This window comes from Hippoglossus hippoglossus, chromosome 24 (assembly GCF_009819705.1).
Source record: "Hippoglossus hippoglossus isolate fHipHip1 chromosome 24, fHipHip1.pri, whole genome shotgun sequence".
Lineage (NCBI taxonomy): Eukaryota > Metazoa > Chordata > Actinopteri > Pleuronectiformes > Pleuronectidae > Hippoglossus > Hippoglossus hippoglossus.
Window position 1 is genome coordinate 7,565,842 of NC_047174.1, and position 22,486 is coordinate 7,588,327.

General features: G+C 45.1%; 1 protein-coding gene across 6 annotated transcripts in view; it reads left to right on the top strand.

The window, feature by feature from the left end:
* The window catches only part of syne1a (spectrin repeat containing, nuclear envelope 1a), a 109,866-nt gene that overhangs the window by 25,415 nt on the left and 61,965 nt on the right, over positions 1-22,486 (top strand). For all 6 annotated transcript variants that reach the window (XM_034580192.1, XM_034580191.1, XM_034580186.1 and 3 more), the window contains 28 exons: positions 142-282; positions 383-540; positions 872-1,028; positions 1,716-1,943; positions 2,100-2,198; positions 2,324-2,511; positions 3,545-3,668; positions 3,804-3,970; positions 4,087-4,240; positions 4,378-5,033; positions 5,304-5,483; positions 6,274-6,427; positions 6,885-7,043; positions 7,740-7,922; positions 8,035-8,136; positions 8,587-8,790; positions 9,126-9,333; positions 10,025-10,137; positions 10,417-10,622; positions 10,714-10,875; positions 10,982-11,261; positions 11,749-11,921; positions 12,796-13,105; positions 13,237-13,401; positions 14,601-14,960; positions 16,525-16,661; positions 19,428-19,605; positions 21,909-22,091. In XM_034580192.1, the coding sequence (XP_034436083.1) occupies positions 142-282; positions 383-540; positions 872-1,028; positions 1,716-1,943; positions 2,100-2,198; positions 2,324-2,511; positions 3,545-3,668; positions 3,804-3,970; positions 4,087-4,240; positions 4,378-5,033; positions 5,304-5,483; positions 6,274-6,427; positions 6,885-7,043; positions 7,740-7,922; positions 8,035-8,136; positions 8,587-8,790; positions 9,126-9,333; positions 10,025-10,137; positions 10,417-10,622; positions 10,714-10,875; positions 10,982-11,261; positions 11,749-11,921; positions 12,796-13,105; positions 13,237-13,401; positions 14,601-14,960; positions 16,525-16,661; positions 19,428-19,605; positions 21,909-22,091 (5,529 nt within the window). The remainder of the gene's footprint in view (positions 1-141; positions 283-382; positions 541-871; positions 1,029-1,715; positions 1,944-2,099; positions 2,199-2,323; positions 2,512-3,544; positions 3,669-3,803; positions 3,971-4,086; positions 4,241-4,377; positions 5,034-5,303; positions 5,484-6,273; positions 6,428-6,884; positions 7,044-7,739; positions 7,923-8,034; positions 8,137-8,586; positions 8,791-9,125; positions 9,334-10,024; positions 10,138-10,416; positions 10,623-10,713; positions 10,876-10,981; positions 11,262-11,748; positions 11,922-12,795; positions 13,106-13,236; positions 13,402-14,600; positions 14,961-16,524; positions 16,662-19,427; positions 19,606-21,908; positions 22,092-22,486) is intronic.

Genomic DNA, 22,486 nt, shown 5'->3' on the forward strand with positions numbered 1-22,486 from the left:
TTGAGATACCCCATTGTTTTAATAATTACACAAAGAGGGCTTGATGATTGTTGTTTTGTTTTTCTAAATGTCATTCTTTCCACTGTAACTAACATTCAAAGCATTAAAGTATAATATTCTGGTTTCTCTCCTCACCTCAAGGCCACCCTCAGCTCCTGGCAGCATTTCGAAGCAGAGAGAGAAATTATTGGCAGGTTTATCAGCAATACCAGCAATGAGCTGCACAGGGAACTTATTTTCAACAGCTTGGACAGCCTGAGAACTGAACTGGAACGCAATAAGGTGTGTGTGTGTCAGATTGTTTTTGCTTTCACACATATACTGTATACCTATATACTGTGCATTTGCTCATACAAGATATCGGCTCCTTTTCTGTGTGTAGGAGCTCTTCACGCCGGTGGAGGAATGTTGCGTGAGAGCAGATCTCCTCTCAGAGAAGGCAGCAGATATTGAGCTTGGTCCAAAGAACCAGACTCTTCTACAGCAGGCCCAGTCCACCAGAGAAGCAGTTGCACAAGTTCAAGACCACCTCAACAAGAAGTAAGCTGAACTGTCTTATCTGTCCCCGATCGACTTGGTTTGAATTGAGGGCCTTCTGTAACTTTCTCAAACTAAAGTCATATTTTAGACCTGATGACAATATAGTCAAGTGAAGAGGCACTTTCACAATAAGAAAGTCATGTTTTTATCACTTGTAAACAGGGTTTGAATTATTTCAGCAAAATTGTAGATTTGTCATATACTTCATGATAATCCATAACATTTTAATGGGCCTATGAAAAGAGCCTGGTAAGTCACTTCTTACCAGTCGTTCTTTTCTTAATGACCTAGACATGCATGCAATGTCTTTGACGAATCTTGTTTATTCCAGTGTTGTCCAGCTGGAGATGATGTGTGTGTGGTGGGAACGCTTCAGCAGCCAATCAGAGACTCTTTCCTCCTGGATCAATGAGAAGGAGAAGGAGCTCGAGGTCATCAGTACCACATCCTCCTTGGATCCTTTAGATAAAAACATCAGTGCAGTGGAGGTATGCCACGTTTCTCCTTTAAGTAAAGCATTTTATTCTGTGACTTGTTTTTCTAATTCCCCATCAGTCCGTCAGAGGCAAGTCAAGTCTTTGCTCTAATACTGACTGCACACTTCAATAATCCCGTGATATTTACAAACACATATGCATCATGAGTTCAAATTGCTGTTTGGCCTCGTGTCTGTAGCGTACAGTATCAGTGTGGCCTACAGGGTTATTAAGATTAAGATGAAATAAGATTACATTTTTTAATCTAACCCTAAGGGGAAATTGGGTCAGTGTTGCAGAAAAAGACTTGGATATAAAAAGTAAATTGATCATATTGAAGAAAGTCTAATCGTGCCCATCCAGACTTTGGGCCTGTCAATCTCACGGAGATCTGGAGAAAATCGGGTCAAGAAAATTTGGGCTAACGGGACTTTGCAAAATCCCGAGGCGGCCATTTGATTCGTCGAGAGTTTGAAAACGCTTGCCTCCAGAAACAGAGCAGTCAGTTTTATTCTCTACCCAGCTTTTGCACTTTAAATTTCCGAGACCTCCATGAACCTGACAAACAGGCGTCTCACTGTGCCACATAAATTATTTATTGAGGATTGTCAACAGGGTAATAAAGAGTCTCCTGTTACATCTTGTTTATTGTATTATTTCCAAACGTTCGCCCATTAACAAGTTTCTTCATCCCTCCAGGAGGTGGGGAGGGGTTTAGAGGAGAGGAGGGCAGCCCTGGCCCACATGGAGGCCGACTGTGAAGCCCTGTCGCGCTTTGTGACCCCTGGAGAGGCTGGATGTGTCCGGGCACGACTCACCCAGATGAGGCGCTACTGGGAAGAGCTGAAGGGGAGAGTGGAGCAGCTGGGAGGACAGCTCAACCAGAACGCCTCCTACAGGCAGAGATACAACGATAACCTGGAACAGGTATTTTGAAACATGTAATGCTATAACAATGTTACTTAGGTGATTTTAAGCCATAGGTTTGGGCCTTCATCCATCTTTGAATAGAAATTGAAGTAAAGATTTCGCAGTGCTGGTGTATTTATCTTTGAGTAACTACAGTTTTTGTTTCATTGTCAGGTCAAGAAAACGATGAGCGATATCGAAGAGAAGCTTGACCATCCGATGACGTACTGTTCATCGTCATCCGAGACCTACAAAATCCTCCAGAATCACACGGTGAGACAAAACACAGAGACAGCCTGTCAGGAAGGAACTTCATTTAAGAGAACAAATAAAATTGTTAAAATTATTGCCAACATCCTCTGCTGAGATGAAGACAAACACGTCTCTGTTTCCTCCAGGAGGTCTGCCAGGCCATTGAGCAGCTGAAGCCCAGGCTGATGGCTCTGTGTTCGGCCATGAAGAGGCTCGGAGAGGGAAGCCAGCTGGAGGAAGAGGTGGCTAACCTCCAGAAGCAACGAGGACAGTTTCTGGAAAAGGCTGAGGAAAAGCAAGCTTTCCTAGAGAGCCTTCTAGCACTGTGGCAAAGGTAATATGTGCCCACGTCTGTGTGTTTTGTAGAGTGAGCTCAATATTCCTTACTTGGCTACATGCTGAATGTTTTGCCAAATTGAAAAGACAGGCTTTAATCATAATTTCCAGCTTTTGAGAGAACAGAACAGAATAAGAAAGTCACAGCAGCGTCCGTTTTTGTGTTTCTGTCCAAAAATATCTCTGTTTATTCATTACAAGAAGATTAAAGAGATACTTTCTAAGGAACATTTAAAAACATTCAGCTGACAGCAGGAGTTTATTTCCTGTAATGTACTCATAGTTTTGCTGACTGCTTTCCCAGTCGGCTTTGGTCCAGGCTCACACTCGTATTTTCTTCTGATCATATAAACATTGACATATTTCCTGTTATTTTTCATGTGCTCTTTCCGCCGACTCCAATGTCCTCGTATTCCCTGAATCATTCCCTGATCTGTGCGCAATGTAGACGAGCAGCCTCAGTTTGTCCCTCCCCGCTGTCAGCCATTGCATTTCTCCTCTAATAATACGCTTTTGTTATGATTGTCTTTGTTCACACAATAGACTTTTACTGCCTTAATTGTTTGTTATTCATTGTATTATTCAGGAGGAAAAAATAATCCAGTCACTGTGGAAACTGTCTTTTAGTATTTATTCAGCCAGCCAAAAATTCTGATTTATTTTTCTGTTCCTTAACTTCTGCTGTAGTTTGTGTGTGTCTGTTTGTGTACGTGTGGTTCTGTGAGTCTCTGTAGTCGACCTCATCTCCTCCGCTGCAGGTGGGTGCATGAGGGATTACTCAGAGCACTGGGTGCTCTGCTGAGATATGTTTGTCCCATTATGACCCTGTCACTGATACTGAGCCATGGTCAGATAAAAAAAAACTACTTACAGACAGTGTTACTGTGTGTGTTGTGTGGGCGTATGTAGGTTACTGGTATCTGTCAATGATATCAATCTATTATTGCATTCCATATTTATGCACTTCATTCTGAGTACGGTGCTGCATACACTTTCTTTGATTTAAATACACGTCACCTTTTTGTCTACAGATTTGAGAAGGAGAACTCGTCCATGAAAAGCTGGCTGGACAGGTGTGAGTCTGTTTGTTGTCCTGACACCGACCTGCTCTCCGCAGACAAAGTCAAGATCAGGAATGAACTACAAAATGTACAGGTAAATCCGTCAGGAACTCTTATTTGATTTTTGTCTCATGTAAATCTGTTTCCCGAATTTATCAGCCCTTTTGAGTTCTGTTTTTCCTCACCGATGATAGTTGAAAAATGTTGCTATATCTTTTTCCCGGTCAAGGAAATGCAGGCAGAGACACAGTCCTATGAGGTTCTTCTCCAGGGTCTCGTGAATCTTGGACTGTGTCTGTATCCCACGGCCCCTGAAGCTCGTGTCCAGGAGATCAGTGATGTTCTCGCACGGCTACAGGAGAGATCCACCTCGGTGAAAGACAGCCTATCACACAGGCAATTCTGCTTTTATATTTCATCACACAGATTATTTACATCGGTATACATCAGCATGAATGGATTCTGTGGATTACTGTCATATTCTTCCTTTAAATTCTCCGCTTCTCCTTTAGGTTTGAGTTGCTGGAGTCGCAGTTGTCACAGCTCGAGTTGTTCGATCAGGCGTTGCTGACTCTGAACCAAAGGAGTGAACACTTCCTGTCTGTGTTGAGAAGCTCTTCACAGGTTGATATCGCTGATCTCGAGGCTGCAATTAAAACGCTGAAGGTGAGAAATCGATAATTAGCTGTTCACAGTGACGTCCTTCACAGACTATGTACACAGGGACAGTTGCAGTACGCACGTTTATATTGATCGCCATCAAAGCTCTTACAAATTTGTCCAATTAAACTGTCGTGTTGCAGGAGCAGGAGGTGCAACTACAGGCGTATGCATCGCTGAGAGAGACACTCCATCAAAGAGAGTCATCCCTGCTTCGCTCCTCCACCCCAGGAGCCCAACAGCAGCTCCAGGGCTGGAAGGAGGACAGCTTACAGCCCCTCAAAGAATCCCAGCGTCTCCTGCTCCTCCGTAAAGAGTGCCTGACTGAGCTAAAGACTTTCCTCGAGAAGCATGGCACGGCGGCGGAGGTTGTGCACCGCCTCCATGAGGCCGTGGAGGGCAGGGGCAGCTGGGACCGCTCCAAGGCCGAAGAGCTGCATCACGGAATAGGGGAAGTGGCAAAAGACGTGGCCCGGCTCGAGGCTGAGGCTGTCAGGTTAGACGGGCAGCTGAGCAAGGCACACCTGCACCTGAGTGGGGCAGAGTGGGGGGGATCCGGAGACACAAGCCGTCCTCAGGGAAGGACGTCCTGCAGGGGACAGGCTGTGGCCCTCACAATGGCTCTGGAGGAAGTGCAGAGGGGTGTGGGGTGGAGACAGAGTGAAGCAGACGCTTTAGGTGCCCTGTGGAGCTCCTTCAGGGAGCGGAGGGAAGAGGTGATGAAGAATCTGAAGAAACTGGAGGATGAAGTGAGGCAGGAGGGGCCCAGAGATAGCTCTGTGCAGGCCTTTCAAAACAGGTAGGAAGATAAGTAGTCATATATTGTAAGACCTCTGTAACCAATATCACGATCAGTTGAAAAACTTCACCTCTATAATTTGGATTAAAAGCTACATTTGACTGATTTAATTCAAAGATTTGAACTCCCCAGGAACACACTGTGTGTAAATGAAGCCAAACTGTAGATGGACAAATCCTTTTAAATCTGATCTCCTGAAAAATGAGATATATAAGGTTTGGAACCAGGTAAGTGATCCTCATTGTTTTCTCCTGCATCTGCTTCTCTCAGGCTGCGTTTCTTCGTCCAGCTGGAGGACGAGCTCCAGTCCCTGCAGCACTCTCAGCAGTGGTTAGAGGAGAAGGGAAGCCAGCTGGCCCAGAGAGACACTGAGCTGGCTGGGGAGGCTCTCAGGGAGGTAGCCCTGGTGAAGACGGCCTGGGAGAACGTCTGGACTCTGATCACCAACGGGTAAAAACAGTAGACAACGCAGATTTTTTCATCTCGTTTAAAATCCTTTGCCGTATATGGATTTGATCCAGTTGGAGAGAGTGCAGAGAAGCAGGGAGTTTAACAGTGCTGAAGTTTTGTGCCCCCCCCCCCCTCTGGCAGTCAGAGTTATTACACACTGTCGAACATAGAGACATTTCCACAGGTTATTATTTATGTAGAGGAAATGTAACAGCTACATAGCCTCCGAAATATTTTTCAAACACCAACTTGTCCAAGGACAGACATTCATCACGAGCCTCAGTGCTGTATCTTGTTTCTGTACTCTCCACGAGGAAAAGCCACAGAATTGATGATTCATTTTTGTCCTCGCCATCAATCGCTCTTTCTTTTGTAATCCCTCCTCTGAACGCCAAGTTTCTCTTTTTAACTGGAACATCAGAAACCTTTTCTCTGGTGCTTTCTAGGTTTTTAGTCTAGTTGCTGTAGCCTACTCTGTTTCCGTGGCTACAGTTGCTCCCCTCTTCAGCTCTGAAGAACCGGCTACCAGTCGGCATCATGTGAAAGTCACCACAGAGTTAGAACTGCAGAATACTGCAAAATACAGAGAAATGTTACTGACATCGTTAAGCTCAACCAGCATTGTGTGAAGTCATATGGCGAGGACTCGAGCGGACGTTCATTTATATGTAAAATTTGCGCATTTCGTAAATCTTTCTTAATTTTGAACATGGAAACAGAACAGATTAACAGCTGTTGCAAAGTCTTTGGTGTTTTAACGACTAACGTGGATGTTTTTGTTCTCATGCAGTCAGGAGCAGAGTGGAGTTGTGGTGGATCTTCTCCGTCAGTTCCACCAGCTGAAGTCCATCCTCAGCACTGTGGTGGAGAACGCTCAGAGTGTCGCTCACAATCTGCCCGACCACAACCACAGCGCTCAGGAGGCCAAATGGACTTTCACACGGGTCAGAATCCTTTAGTTTTTTGAAAAACGTTCGAAAATGATTAATTTTTTTTCTCGTTAGATGTACAGAAGCAGCTAAACAGAATGTGTAGCTGCCATTTATTATTTCAAACATAGTAATGTGCCATGGTTATTAAACTAAACGCAGTTCAAATTACTGTACTGTCTTTTTTTGATATTTGAATGGGTTTTATATGGTTTACTTAGCTAAAAACTGTTAATTCTTGAATTCAAATTAGCAGTGTTGGATATTATTAGCAGGGCAACAGGTATTTATTTTCTTTAATCACTGCACTGTGTAATTCTGCATTATCAGGGTGCTTTATCCCGTCTTATCAATCTCTCAGAGCTTAATTTCAACATGAAGTCACATTCTCCTTTCTAGTCAGTGCAGCAACTCTCCCTCTAGTGGTGATCTGTTGTCATTCCCTCTGCCCTCATCTTTGTTGTCCCTCTAGCATGAGACAGTCCAAGCTGAGCTGAGAGAGAAGCAGGAGGACATGGACCAGCTCATCAGTTCAGCTGAAGACCTGCAGAGAGAGCTGGAGAAGGTCCCCACCTCTGACCCGTGCTGCATCCAGAGAGACATGGAGACGTTACGAGACCAGTGGTTGGAGGTGAGCAGCGTTTGTACCATGCAGCTATTTTAATAACTCGGCCTTGACTGAAGAAATCACTCATCTGTTTTTTATCTCGACAAATGTTGGATGCATTCATATCCCAGAGCTATTGGGTCAGACACTGTGGAATTCAGTGACGTTAATGAATCGTCCTCATCTTGTACATGTGTGATACTCTGTGAATTTTTCAAAAACTGTCAATATTATTTTGCCCAATTCCGGAGCCTAAGTATGAAAACAACTAGGAAGCGTATGAAGAGATCTGGGCTTTTGTTTTTCTGAATTAAAAAAAAACAGCTAAATTATGACATCTACAGGACAGCTCTGCCAAACACTTCCTGTTTTAATGATATTTATTTCTGTCGGTTTTCCCTTCTTCTTTTTTTTCAATTTTCTCCTCTTGTGGGATTTAGTTAGCGGCTCAGCTGTCACAGATGAGACAGAAGCGTAAACAGGCCCAGACACGTTATCTGCTTCTGTCTCTCTCTCCCTCACTTTCACTTCTCATCCCCGCATCTGTCAAACCAATTAAGCCCTGTTTTCCTTGCGTCTCCCGGTAAAGCCGACCGTCCCTTGTTACAGAGAGGCACAGAGAAAGCTCACCACAAAGAGGGAGAGAGATCCCACGTCGTCGATGACTCGATATGTATTCTGTCCTGTGCTCAATCAGACTGCTGGTCTCTGTTCATTCAGGTCTCAGAGAGAATACAAACCAACGCTGAGAGACTCGGCTACTGCGTGGCCCTGTGGGATGACCTCAAGGCCATGGAGCAGGACATCAGCCAGTGGATGTCCACCTCCGTCGCTGAGCTCGCAGACAGCGTCGCAAATCTCAGTGACAAGGAGGAGACGGAGGCCCAGCTCAACACCTTTCAGGTCAGAGAGAGCTGGACAGTCTGCACGAAAGATTATAGGATCGATGATGATTTTGTAATGTTTAGACTGGAGGTTGTGATGTAATCTGTGTGTCTTGGACCTTGTTCCACAGGCTGAGGTTGAGAAGAGGGAGCAGAAGCTTGATGCCCTGCAGGAAAGAGTGACAGAGCTGAAGGAGCGAGCCAAACTGCAGGAAACCCCGTTACAAATTCAGGTGGATACGGTGCAGGAGAGAGATTTCTTATGGCAAAACTTTTTTTTTATCTTGTTCTTTAGGCCAGGGATAATATTTCACCAAGGATCTGATGTAATGCAATGATGTTTTAGTGTCTACAGCTGCGTTTTGTTGTCTGGTTGAATATTTTACAAGGTAACGTTTCCCTAACTCTGATTCACCTTTAAAATTGTTGTTGCATGAGGCAAAGATAATATTACTGAAGAAAATCTCTTGAAACTAAAATTTTTGTTATTGGTTGTTTTGGGTGTTTTCTAGTCACAGGAACAACATTAGAGATAAACTTGTATATACATTGTATACAAACAGTGTATAAACTTGCACAAAAGGACGCACAATTCCACAAAACACACCATTCTCTTGCCTTCTTTCATATTGTCTGTATCTGCTTTGCTTGTATAATGCTGCTTAATGTCTTTCTTGAACCAGGTCCTGGAGTCAGACCTGCGGAAGAAGATGGCCCATGCTCAGGAGGCATACAACCAGGCCAAACACACTCTGACCTACTTCACTTTCCAAAAGCAGCGACTTGAGGACCTCATGTCCCAGATGGCCGAGCGGCTGGAGGCGGTTGAGGGCTCCTTATCTGACCTCACTGAAGCTACCTCCCCTGAAGACATTGGTACAGTCAAGGTAAAAAATACTGTCCTTTACTTCATTGTGGCACGAGAACACAGTAATTCAAGAACTAAATGTAGTATTTATAGATATGTAATACACCACAAAAAACTACACAGTCTATTGCTTTATACTAACACCAATCATTCACTACATAAGGATACATTAACATGGCAATACACTATTTAAATGATGATTCAAAGCAACTTCTTTTGTACAGAACCTTTTTAAACACAAAAGCAATAAAGTTTAATTTTAACAACACCACTTCCAAAATCTAATTCCGAGCACCTACTCTGTAGTCTTTAAATACTTCTAAGAAACACTTTGTCACTGCTCTATATTTACAGGACCTGCAGAGCACTGTGCAGCGGCAGAGGGCAGACATGGACTCGGCTAGAGATGCCCTGACTGCCCTGTGCAGGTCGCATCCCTCCCAGGAGCTGTCCGTCCTCTCCTCGGACCTCACCTCCATTGCCAAGCGAACGGAGGCTGTGGCTCAGCGCTGTGCCAAGACCAGGGGCAACCTGCAAGACGAGCTACAGCTTCACTTCAACAGTAAGATACAGGGGTGGTCGCATTTAGTAAAGTGTTTTTCATGCTGGTTAGGTGTAAATACAGGCTTGTTGGCTAAGTGTATTGTTTCCATTTGTTCTCAGGTAGCTTTAATGTTTTGTACCTTAATTGTTTGATACTGAATTTGTCTGGATAATGTGTCCTGTTCCTGAAGCTAGCCACTATAAATTACTCCCTGATAAGGAGAGATTAGGAATTTAATAACACTTAAAATCTCATAATCACCCAATGAAACACCACTACATGGTGCACTGTCATTTATTCGTGTTAGTGGTGCAACAGATTTAGTGTTGATTATCCTCCATCTTTCCCCAGAGCACACTCAATCCGCCCAGTACGACCCACACTGCATAGACACACACTGCCTGGTACACCGGTGCGCTCTCATTGCTCAGACACACACCTGTGCCTCAGAGAGTAATGTCGCTCTCGACACATCCGCTCTCGAGGGAGTCATTTCGGGCCTGTTGCCAAGGCAACCAGGCGCTGCACAACACGGACACGCCCACACTTCCCATCTGTCTGAAAACAACTCCTCTTCTCTCTCTCCTACTTCTGGTTCCTTCAGTTTGAAATCTTGTCTGCTTTCATTTGAACACGCACCGATTTTTCCCTCAACTTACCATCATATTTTCCCGTCGTTTCACTGGTTCCTTCTCTCCCTCGAAAGCAGAGCTCGTCCAGGGCTTCCACTCCTGGCTGGCAGATCTAAAGTTGGAGCTGAAAGAATGTTCAAACCAATCAGGAGATGTTACCGTCCTTGGATCCAAGTTACAAAGGATCAAGGTACATGAGATTCCTTCTCTTACTGGTGGTGCAGTTGCTAGGCAGCTATGATTAATCAAAGGTACATTTAGGTCTGTAAGATTTCAATAAGTTACTTTTACATTGATTAATTAAATTAACAGATTAATGCAAGTCATAATTTGATAATTTTAAATATTCAACGATGATGTATATTCTTTTCTCATACTTTCCTGTATTATCATTGAGAAGAAGCATATGTTACCTGCATGAAGATTCTGTTAAATCTAGATCTTTCATGTGATTTTCTTGCATGCACAGGTGTCAGTCGAGCAGACTGCAGAACACGAGGAGCGTCTCTCTCAGGTTTGTGAGGAGGCCGAGAGGCTGCAACTCCACCTGCCCAAAGCTGGAGCGGCACAGGTCCAAGAGCATCTCTCCTCCTGCAAGAGGGAGTGGAGGAGCTACCTGAGCAGCTGTTCTCAGAGCCAACGAGACTTGGAGGAGACTATTGATCTTCTGAAAAAGTGAGTTGTCACTCTTGTCACGTCATATATTTGTGTAAAGGAATTTCAGGAAAATGTGAATTTACTTTTTTTGCCTTCCCATCCCTCACAGCTTTGATAATTGTGTGGAGGGTATAAGAGACTGGCTGAAGCAGATGGGGCTCAGCCTCAAGAGAGAGCCTGTTTTTGGGGAAGAGAGCCAGCACGGAGCCCCTGACACCACTGAAGAGCTGGAGAGGATGGAAAACCTCCATAAGGAGCTTCTAGCAAGAAGGTATGTGCATGTACATGTATATGTGGGTGTGGGTGGCATGTTATACATACTAGAGCATCAGCTGTGAACTATTCTGAACAATAACATATCTTTACTCTCTTGCAAGGGTCTCCATTGAGCGTGTCTGCCAGGAGGCCCAGTCTCTGTCTGAAGCAGGCCGTGGGTCAGGAGGAGAGGTCAGAGTGACAGGCCAGCTCCAGATGGAGCTCCAAGCTCTGCTAAAGACAGCCAGGGAGAAGCTGCGAGGCTGCCAGGAGAGTCAGGCCTTTGGAGAGACACTCCAGGGAGTTTGGGCCTGGCTGGAGGAGATCCAGGAGAGACTGGGTACAGTCGACAGCACGATGGGGACCAAAGAGCAGTTGGAGCAGAGGCTGGAGACCGTGCAGGTGAGAGGGGGGTTGGCTGGTAGACTACATACCTACAAGTCCCATGAAGTGTTACACAGATGAAATGGATCCTGTATATCTTTGAAACAGTAATTTAAAGTTTCCAGATACATAAATATGACACTGGTACCTGCTTGATAAGTATCCTGCCTTCTCCACTAGGACAAGGTTTCCCCATCTCTCCTCTCCTCATGTCCTGTGAGCAAGCACCTGTTGCTGGAATAGTGATGTGTCTTTCAACATACATGCAAAGGGCAACTAGCAGAGTTATTTAGTGAATTACACTTTTTTGTTAAAGTGTATTGGATTAGAATTTCTTACTCTGCTTTTCACCATTTTGCTCTATTAGAGTTTTTGTTCCACACTTCTATTTTAGTTGAACACAAGAGGGGGCTGTTTACATGAGAAAGTTTTCTCCTCCAAACTTCTGATGTCTAAATCTGGTCCAAAGTCGAATACAGTGTGTGACCCCGTTCTGTTCGCACAGGACATCCTGCTATTGAAGGGTGAGGGGGAAGTCAAGCTGAATATGGCGATGGGCAAGTGTGAGCTGGCCCTGCGCAGCTATGGGGCAGCCGGACAGGAAGTGGTCCGCTCTCAGCTTCAGGAAGTGGAGGATGCCTGGGCCACGCTGCTTGTGACCGCCATGAGTTGCCACAGGTAAACGAATGTGCAGAACAGTATATGCTGCTGTAAACACATTGTTATTCAGCCATTTTTTCAAATGTTTTTTTGCTAAATAATTTACTCCTGAACATTACTGGCCATTTAGGTCCGTGCCAAATAAATCCTCTCTGGGGAACCTGATGGTTATTTTTATCATGATAGATTGATGTCTCAATACCATCAATTACCATTAGGTTAAATACATAATGAGAAGTATTTGTCTCATTTTGGAACTCTGATTGATTGGTGTGTGTGTGTGTGTGTGTGTGTGTGTGTGTGTGTGTGTGTGTGTGTGTGTGTGTGTGTGTGTGTGTGTGTGGGAGAATGTTTGTGTGTGTAATTGAGCAATCATGGCCACTCCAAGAAAAAAAATTGATCTCATTAGGGACTAAATAGCAGATAGCAAACATTGGGTCACACATGGGGTGTGTTTATATTTTAAATAGAGAAGGATAACAGGAGGCGAGGGGTAGCAGGTGAAATGGAGGTGCATGTGTGTGTGTGTGTGAGTGTGTGAGTGTGTGGATATTGGCGTTATTTGTACATGTGGGGGTAACAGATGGCAAGGGGAAATTATGGGTGTGTATCTGCGTCCATGTGTGTTTGAACCCCCTGATAAAAGGGGATAAATGTTATCAGCCAGTATTACTGATTATTTGTTCCTCAGCCATAGCATAGGTCTAAAATTTAAACAGACTTCTGTTCTTGATTACAAGGGAGAGTATAAAGGCACAAAGTATGTCTTGTCTGGAGAATGATCTTTAAAACAACCAGATTACTTGTGCATCTGTACATTTTCTGTTAATTCAAACTGTAAACTCTTGTGTGCCTGTAAGTCTGACGCATGGATCTATTGTCTCCCCTTCAGTCGACTGGAGTGGACCGTGACACAGTGGGGAGGATACCTGGACAGTGCTGCCCAGCTGCGCTGCTGGATGGAGGCTGTAGAGCGGGAGGTGGGCGGCCCGCTCAATCCGCAACCTGGGCCCAGAGAGAAGGCCTCTCAGCTCGAGCGACTCAGAGCCCTGCTGGCCGACCTGGAAGACCACCAGGCAGCACTTACCAGCCTGGAGGAGAAAGCCAGAGAACTTTTCAAGAAGACTGGTGACGCCAGCTTTAACCATGGTGCTCGAACACAGCCGCAGGCGCAGTTTGACGACCTCACGGCTTTGGTGGAGGTACGGAAGATGTTAATTTATCGTGTGGTATTGATAGAAAATACATATTTTACCTATTTTTGCTCACTGAAACATTTTGGTAGCATTATGTTTCCCAAGAATGATCTAAATAGTTTGTGTTGGTCGTGTAGGAGAGAGTGCATCTCGCGCAGGCCGTAGTGTTGGAACACCAAGAATACCTGGAGGCCGTGAGGGAGCTCACCGACTGGCTGATGACTGCAGGAGAGGAGCTGCAGCATTGGTCTGATACATCAGGAGACTCTTCCTCTATCAAAAAGAAACTGTCCGAAGTGAGGGTAAGCTGGAGTGACACCTGCAAACATAAACCATCACCAGCGCTCCATGTTTATACAGGTTGTTCGTTGACCATTTTACACGATGATGTATTAAAATCATCGTAGGCACTCATTACATATTAACATAGAAAATGATTACCTCTCATATCTGTTAGTATTGCTCAAACCAGAGAACATCAGAATAATAATTCAACCCAGTGTTGTTGAAAGATGGCACAGTGTATGTTATGTATGACAAGTGTAACAATAATGCCTGTTCCTTTAAATGAACACGTAATGGATGCGTGTTATAAGCATGCCTCGGGGATGTGTGATGTGAATTTACAGCGTTTCAACCGATTATATGTATCATCTGTTGCTAAGGTAACTGACGGCTGAATTATCTGAACCTATCCAATCTTAACTGGTTCCTGCTATGAAGGAGAGCAAACTATGGAGGGAATTGGAATTGGTTCTCAGTTTGTTTCCATATCGCAGCCAAATATCTCAATCCCTCCTGGCACGTTTTTACTGCCGATCTGCTGGCGTAAAAGAACAAGTTTTAAAAAAGGCGCAGGGAAATTAATACCTGAGCTTTTCCCTGCTCAATAATTCTCTAATTACGGAGGAGACAAAACACGTGAAGAGATATTGATTTGCATTTGAATTTCACACATGGGCCCTAATTATCCCATTATAAATGTGTGTTTGTTGAGCCATTTCGGTGAAGGAGGAAACATAACTGTGTACACAGGCTACCTGCACGATTTTAATTTTCCATTTATGTTCTCAAGGTTAATGTTCATATCCTTCCACCCACATGGAGAGATCTGATTCTCTCTTTCTAATCCCTCAATCAGCTCGCTGCTAACACATCACTCTCAAGTGTTTGCTATTCACACCCTCTACCTTCCAAGTGCTAGCTTTCCACACAGAACGAGAGATGGAGGCGTGGAAAGATGGAGACGGAGGATGAAATTAGTAATAGAGAGAGAATACTGAGATAGCAAATGAAAATACAGGAAGTGTGAACCAATGGTGTGAAGACAGAATCAAAGAGTTACAGGTAGAAAGTGATGGAGCAGGGGGACGTACAGTATGCAAGAAAGATTATAGGCAGCTTTAAATAGCATCAACATCACATCCAGGGGTTGCAGTTTCCGTAGCCACAGTTTCCGTAGCAACTTTGTCTCCTCTCTTCCCTCCCTATCTCTCATCAGGAGCGTGTGGAGTGTCGGTTACTGGAGGGCCGAGAGCGCCTCAGCCGAGTGCGTCGGAGTGCGGCGACCACAGCGGAGCACACTGCAGCGGGAGGCTGCGAGGCCATGGACCGTCAGCTGGGGGCGCTGTCCCAGGCTCTGGAGCAGTGGGAGGGGGCCGCCCTGAGGGCCAGGGACGGCCTGGAAGGGGCCCTGGCAGCTGCTGCGGCTTCGGAGGAGGAATACGACCGCCTGACCGCTCGGCTGGAGGATGAGTTGAAAGAGTTTGACGGACGGCTGAGGGGGTGGGGCCAGGAGCTGATTAAAGCTGAGGGGCGGAGCAACGGCGAGGAAGCAGTGGATGGATGGCAGCTGGCGAAGGTACAGTAGCATGGGATTTAAATAAATGGCAGGAGAATGTCTAAATAATTCACTGCTCATCTGCCCACAATAGGCAATGTAGAAAATAATTAATATTAAAAATCTTGTGTGTGTGTGTGTGTTAGTGTGGATTGGCGAATTGTGATGTGTAACAGCTGACAGGGGGCCACTGTGCAGTACTGTGTTAGTTTTAGAGAAGGTGATTAACGTTGTATAATTGAAAGTACCCACAGACACACACATGCGTACACACACACACATTGTGCGGACATACATCCTCTGCATTCAGCTTTGCTTTCTCTCTCTCCGTAATTATCCATTCTATTTGTAAATCCTAAAAACAGATTAGTTTGCAAATCAGCTTTACTGGGATGACGAAGGAGTGACAGCTACAATCCCATCAGTTTCTGCTCATTCTCTCTTCCCCTTCTGTCCCCTCTGCCCCTCCTCCTTTTGTTTTTTTTGCCATTATTTTTCATTATCTCGCCCTCCCCAAACATTCCCTTATTCCTCTCTGTCATTTTCTCTTGTCTGGAGTGTGCAGCAATGTCTCTCTCAGTGTCAGGGTTTGTTTCTTAGATGCCCCTGCTCCTCAGCCCCCCCCACCCCCTGCTGCTCTGTCTCTAACATCCAAAGGATGTTTACAGTGCGACAATTTCTCTGTATTGTCAAGGCCGTGTCAGCCTCACACTCCTCCCCAGGCTTCTTCGGCCATGCCTCCGTTTGGTTTCCCTCAATTTGGCCCTGTCAGAGGAGCAGAGGAGGAGTCTTCCACCCCCCCCCTTCTCCACTTCTCTCTCCTCCTTCTGCCTGTTTCCTGTGTCCAGCCTTGTTTTCGTTACGCACCCATTTGTGTGTGTTTGAACCGGTCCTGCATCTGCGGGGGCTGACAGCTGAATTCCACGGGGACAGAGCGTGTGAGAGTGAGAAGGAGGAGAGAAAAAAAAACATCTGAGAGGGAATAAGTCGAAGCTGAGGGAGGAGGGAGGGGAGAGAAGGGGGCGATAGGAGGGAAGAGAAAGTAGTGGAGTGATAGGAGGAGGGAGGAAAGGAGGAGAGGGAGTGCAGAGCAACGAGTGCATGAGAATGGGGAGGGCGGGAGGGTTGTTTATTGGCCATACGTCTGAGAGATAGAGAGCGAGTGAGAGAGTCAGTGAGAGAGAGAGGGAGGGAGAGAGAGAGAGAGAGCCTGTACATATTTCATGGGACAGGATTTCATGACAGCGTGCGTGCAGAATGTGAGGCAAGCTGAGAAGAGCGGGAGAACGTTATCCACAGCTCCCCCCTGCCACACTCGGCGAAGAACAGAAATGCTTTTGTACAAGCAGCCCTGTGAGTATGTGCCCGAGCCTGTGTTTGTGTGTGAATGTGAGAAGAGCGAGAAGAACCGAGCCAGGGTGTGAATAGGAATGTGAGTGCTCTGATTGGAGGGTGTCATTCACATCCGTCGGGTGTTTGTCTCCTCTTGACACACACAAACACACACACACACACACACACGCACACACGCACATACAGTACATGTACACTGAGCCAGCTGGTGTCGTCTGTGTGTGTCGTTCAGGATACACTGGAGGGTTTGCAGAGCGCAGAGCCGATGGCGGAGAAGTTGAAAGTCCAACTGAACGACCTGGTGCGATACTCCAGAGACCTGGGAACCCAATCGGACCGAGTCACGGCGGTTATCAAACAGCACAACAGGTGAGAGGAATCTTTCTGCTTAACTGAACAGTGTGTGTGTGTGTGTGTGTGTGTGTGTGTGTGTGTTTTTTATTATGTGGATTTGAAATTTGATTTGAGATTTATTGGCCGACGCTGGGCGATAACTTGATTATGTCTTTTATTGACTTTCAGCCAGTTTATATCAGGATGACATGATGGTAATTGTTTTCATATTCTGCAATTAGCTGTCGCTGATAAAAGTAGTTCTGAAAGTTTTTTTTAACACTTGTAAGAATTTGGTGCAAAACAGCTGATTTGCATAATTGCATGATTTATTGGAAAGTTGATGAGTTGATTTATAGTATTATCAGATTATAGCATCATTACTATTGTGTGTGTGTGTGTGTGTGTGTGTGTGTGTGTGTGTGTGTGTGTGTGTGTGTGTGTGTGTGTGTGTGTGTGTGTGTGTGTGTGGTCCAGGTATTGCTCATGTTACGGGGACCAACATCTGTTTACACTGTGGCATTATGGGGACTTGTCTTCCTCAATGGGACAAAAAGTCCCCATAATGTAAATCATGACATTTTAAGGTGGGTATATGTTTTAAGGTTAGTTTTAGGTTAGTTTTAGGTTTAGATTAGGGCTAAGGTTAGGGAAGGCAATTGGTAACTATAGGTTAAGGTTAGTGTAAGTCTCCAGGATGTCAATGTAAGTCAATGTGATGTCCTCTGAAGTGTGTATGTGTGCGTGTGTGTGTGCGAGTGTGTGTGTGTGTCTCCATCTCACACATATTTGTGACATGTGTCAGCCAGACAAAGGTGAAAGGTTACAGAGAGCACCAGAGCCACCAGAGCCACCAGAGCCACCAGTTGCTAAGCGACATGTAACCACCTTCCCTTCATCTCTGCTTGTTCACTCTGTTTATTTCAGTTTGTTTCCTGCTCCGCTTTAATTATTTGCGCGGCTAAATGTGATGTAGAGAGAAGAGACATTGGGTTAATGTTTAGTTTTTTTTCATGCTGATATGGTGCATACCTTTACTGAGCTGTAATTGCCTGCTTTGGAAGCCACAAGTGAGCCTGTGTTCCTTTAGTCCTTGTTTGTGAACACACTGCGGAGTGCTTTTTTTCAAAAGGACAACTGCATATAACAGCAACAACAACAACACACATTCAGCACATGCATACACAAGTATGAACTACGGCAGCAAAATTGATCTACTTAACATGCATGTATGTTGCTCATTGTAATTTTTGTGAGATTGCACAGACCGGTGTGATGAAGCACTGTGACTAACGTCTTTTGGCAGAGAACCTGAGTGAGGTTAACTTGTTGGAGAGACTGTGGCGGTTCATTGGCTTCGGTTGCTGATTGCTAACGGCGCCCTTCCTCATCCGCATGGCGGTTCAGCCTGTTATAGACTTGGCCAGCGTGCTCCTTGCACCTGTCCTGAATGATGCACTGCAGAGAGAAGAGAGACGGGTGAAAAAAAGGAATAGATAGAGGAGGAAAATGCAGCCACTCCCCCCCTCTTCATAGCACATGCCATATTTTGTCTGTCACAGCAGAAAAAAGTGCTTCTTCCACACTCGCGCTCTCCCCACTGTGTTACCCTTTCATGCCCTCATCGCATCATTAAAACTCAAGGGTGTTTACGTGTATATGTCTGTGTCCATTAAAGTGTGTGTGTTTTTTAGGTGTGCTGCAGTAGTAGGCTCCGTGTGAGTGTGTGTGTGTGTGTGTGATTGACCTGTTTTTTCCTTCCCTTTGGACAGCAACTCGACAGCAACTTGCTTAAACAGCTGCGCACCTTGTTTCCCTGCTGTCATCCTTTCCCTGTCTTCTTCCACCCCCCCCCCCTTCTTTGCCTTTGACCTTCGCCCACTACCCACTGTTTATGAGACCCAACCCAGACACAGGGATTTAGTCTGAATCTGACTTCAATTTTATGCACAGTAGCATTGTGCGTGCTATTAACTGCAATTAAGGCTTTTCTTCTACAGACAGCAATTGTTAACCAATGTGTCAGTTGTAATCCCTTGTTCAAATGGCCTCTATGAAGAGAGGGGAAAAGAAAGAGTGGAAAAATAGAAATGGAAACATTCTGTTATTAAATGGAGGTCTGGGTTTTGCTCAATCGCCCAGTATTGATGTATTTGTCAGATACTCACCACTGGCTAATAGAGCATGATTTTAGTTTTTCCTGTTCTGTCGTTTAAAGAGGATTTAATTTTTATTCCACATGTGTGTCGAAATCCGTTTATATGTAAAATGATGAACTAATTTCCAAATGTCAAAGGTTCCTGTAAATACCCCCCCCCACCCCCCTCACTGTAACCTCTCACATTATGTATCCCTGCCACATCCTTTCTATCGCACCCTTTTTCTCATAGCATCATCCTGTCATCCCTCATTCCGTCCACCTTGTCACCCCCGCGAACTCTCGCCCCTCTAATATGTTGCCTCTCAACACCCCCCCCCCCATCACACTGTACCCCACAACACCATCCCCCCGCTCTGCCTCTTTGCCCCCGACACTCATTCCTTCCACTTCACCCACTTTGCCATCTCTCCACCTGCCTGTTTCTCACTGCTGCTCATCTCCTCCACCACAACGCGAGGACAGTATGTACGTATCCGAGCATCTGCTCTCGTACGCTCTTTGTTTTGTTGACCACGTGGGCAGTGGACGGCAAGCGCTCGCCCTGGTTGTAACCCCTTTCTTTCTTTGTTCGTCCCTTGAGGTGGAATTGAATGCGTGGACAACATGTTCAATCCGTCTCTCTCCTTTCTCGTCTCCCCCAGTCTCAGTCTGCGAGCCTCCAGAGAATGCCAAAACAAGGAGCGCTTGTTGGAGCAGCGGTTCCGCACGGCCCTGAGGGATTTCCAGCAGTGGTTGGTCAACGCAAAAATCAGCACCGCCAAATGCTTTGATGTGCCACAGAGTGTCACAGAGGCCTCCGTTGCTCTGCAGAGGATCCAGGTAACAGATTTCTTTTGATAGTGGACACCTGGGAAATTCTTGAATGTATATGTCCTGAAAACGTTGGTGATATTAAGTGTTGGTCGTGTGCAGTCTTTACAAGGATGTTTTTGCACCTGATGTTGTGGATGTCACTTGGAAATCACACTTAAATGACTGCATTCAGCTACGACTGCATTTAATTTCAGTTCATTCCCGCTGGAAATATGAAGGACGTCGCCTGCTGTGTGTTAAATCAAATGTTTGTTATATTAATTCGGAAAAGAAAGTAGTAGAATGTATGTTCATGTTCATTGAAAATGTATTTATTTTGTAATATCTTGCTTGATTCCTCTGAAGTGGTTTCCACATAATACTCATTCATAATCTCATGTCTGACAACTACGACTCAGCTGGGCCGTGTAGTCTTTTAACCACTGACTATTATCCAGGTTTGAGAGTAAGTAGCTGTTGACAGTGACGTTAAGGGAGTGTAGTTTACTCACTTACATAACCAAGAGCTTTTAGCCTGTTGAGAGAACGAAATCAGCGAACGTCTGTCCTGAAATTCTTTTCATCTTCTTCTGCCTCAGGACCTCAACTGCTCCTTGAGAAGCTTTAAATCCTCCCACGTTTGGGTCCACGCTAAATCCACAGTTACTAATTATAAACCAAAGCAGTGTTTTAATATTTCATGCGTGCATTTGTCGAGCTAGCTAGACAAACTTTGTTGCCAAAAAAAGACTCCGCTAAAAGGGAAACAATCCAGTCGTCGAAAAAATCTATCCTCTTTAAATGGACGATTGCTCAAGGGGGATGTCAGTATTGACAGGCACTCTGTCGAGTGTCCTCTGGTGGGCTTGTAGTAGAGGCGGGACCTGCCGTGGGCTGGATAAGATGGGAGTGGGCACATTTCCAAGAGGGAGAAGAGAGAGGTCCACAGCGGGGTCTCTCTGCCATTCTCTTCAAAAATATCTTGTGTGTCTCTCTTTCTGAGGACGCTCTGTGTCTTTTCTGGGAATCTGGCAGGTGTGACAGTCTGGCAGCCTCTTTAGAGCACCCCAGGACTCTGGCTTAGAGTCAGGTGCTTGTCAGTTAAGGTGGACGTCCCCACATCCGTGCACCAGACACTTAATTACCTCTCAGACACCTGACCACGACGACCACCACGTTACCACCGAGGAATTGTGGTTCCCCCGCAGTGAGCCGGGTCTTATTCTAAGACGTGACTCTACACTTGTAAAGCACAGAAGCTGATTTTATTCCAACAGATTTTAGATTTTGGTTCAGTGATGACATGTTGTCAGCAAAACATTCAGTTGACAACGATGAAATAACACTGGTTTATTTGAAGATATAGTTTTCTGATACTATACTGTACAGGAGTTTTCGTGTTGTTTCTTCAGAAGTTTCTGCTCCGTTTTTGAGAATGAGAGAGAATGTCGTGGAGTGTATGGCAGCAGAGGAAAGGGAAACACGGAGGCGGTCATGTTTTATTTATTATTGACTTGGTGAGGAATGTAGAACAATGTTTCCACATGACTGACCTCCAGGAGGGCTGGAGTGGGAGGGGCGGGGGCATCCATTGTGTCACAGTTAATTGGTGGTATACAGTTACACATGGCAGACGCAGAACGGCGGTAAGTGTGAAAAAGACGTTGAATGGACGTAGAAGAGAAAGAGAAGAGAAAGGCGGATGAAGAGAGACTTTCTATGCCTGTGTGTGGCTGTACTGTACTAAGTGTGTGTGTGTGTGTGTGTGTGTGTGTGTGTGTGTGTGTGTGTGTGTGTGTGTGTGTGTGTGTGTGTGTGTGTGTGTGTGTGTGTGTGTGTGTCTGTGTAGTTGTAGCGTGCGTAAGTGATGTGCTGACTGCACAGATGGTGGAGTGGTCCCTGCTGCGCTACTGTCATCGACTCAGCTCTGAGGGGGGGTAGGTTTTGGTGTGTGTGTGTGTGTGTATTGTGGGCGTGTATAGACAAGCTATGTAAAAACCAACACATTTCAGGCTCGCTGCCTTTCCTTATATGTGATTGCCTGCCTGGGTCAGGCCCCTTCTTCTGCCCACGCATATGGAATTAGTAATGCCTCGGTCTAATTACTGCTTTTTACTCTGGGACACTAAAAAAATATCTGTCTATGGCCGTATGGATTTCAGTTACCCATCAGCCATTGCACCAGAAGAGAAGACAAAAAGACATTTCAGGTTTTCATTCAGGTCTTTTCTTTTTTCACCCCCTTTAACTTTCCCAGCCTCCTCCCTTTATGTGCGTGCATGTGTTAAATAGTCTCAGCTCCTTTTGTCTTTGTCTGCGAATCCCCACAGGAGTTCCTGAGTGACAGGGAACATGGCCAGGCCAGGCTGAGTACAGTCGGAGCCAGTGGGGAGCTGTTGATGGCCGTGGTGTCCAGAGAGAGAGTGGAGGGGCTCAAGGCCAAAGTGGCAAATGCGAGGGACGACTGGAAGAGCCTGATGAATAACCTGCAGATGAGAGAGGAGGCACTTAAGGTTCGTTCACACTTACTTTTATTTCCCTGTTGCTTTTTTCTCTGCTCTTAAAAATAAGACTTGGATCTCAGAGGGGCTATATGGTAAAATAAAGGTTAAGGTTGACTCTCTTGTGGATTTTAAATGAATGCAGACTTAGTATTTGTATTCAGTATGATAATGTTTGTCTACCTCTTTATTTAAACAGTTTATATACCCACACAAAGTGTTTTGGTATTTTGGTTTAATTTGATTCATTGTTAATGACCCTAATTCTAACCCTATTTCTGATCTGACAGTGTGATGAATAAATCGTTTTTATTTTACTGTTAAAATTCCTACTTTATCAAGCAAATAACCTTTTTTCTAGTTGTATTTGAAAAGCTATATATCATATTTGAAGAGATATATATCAT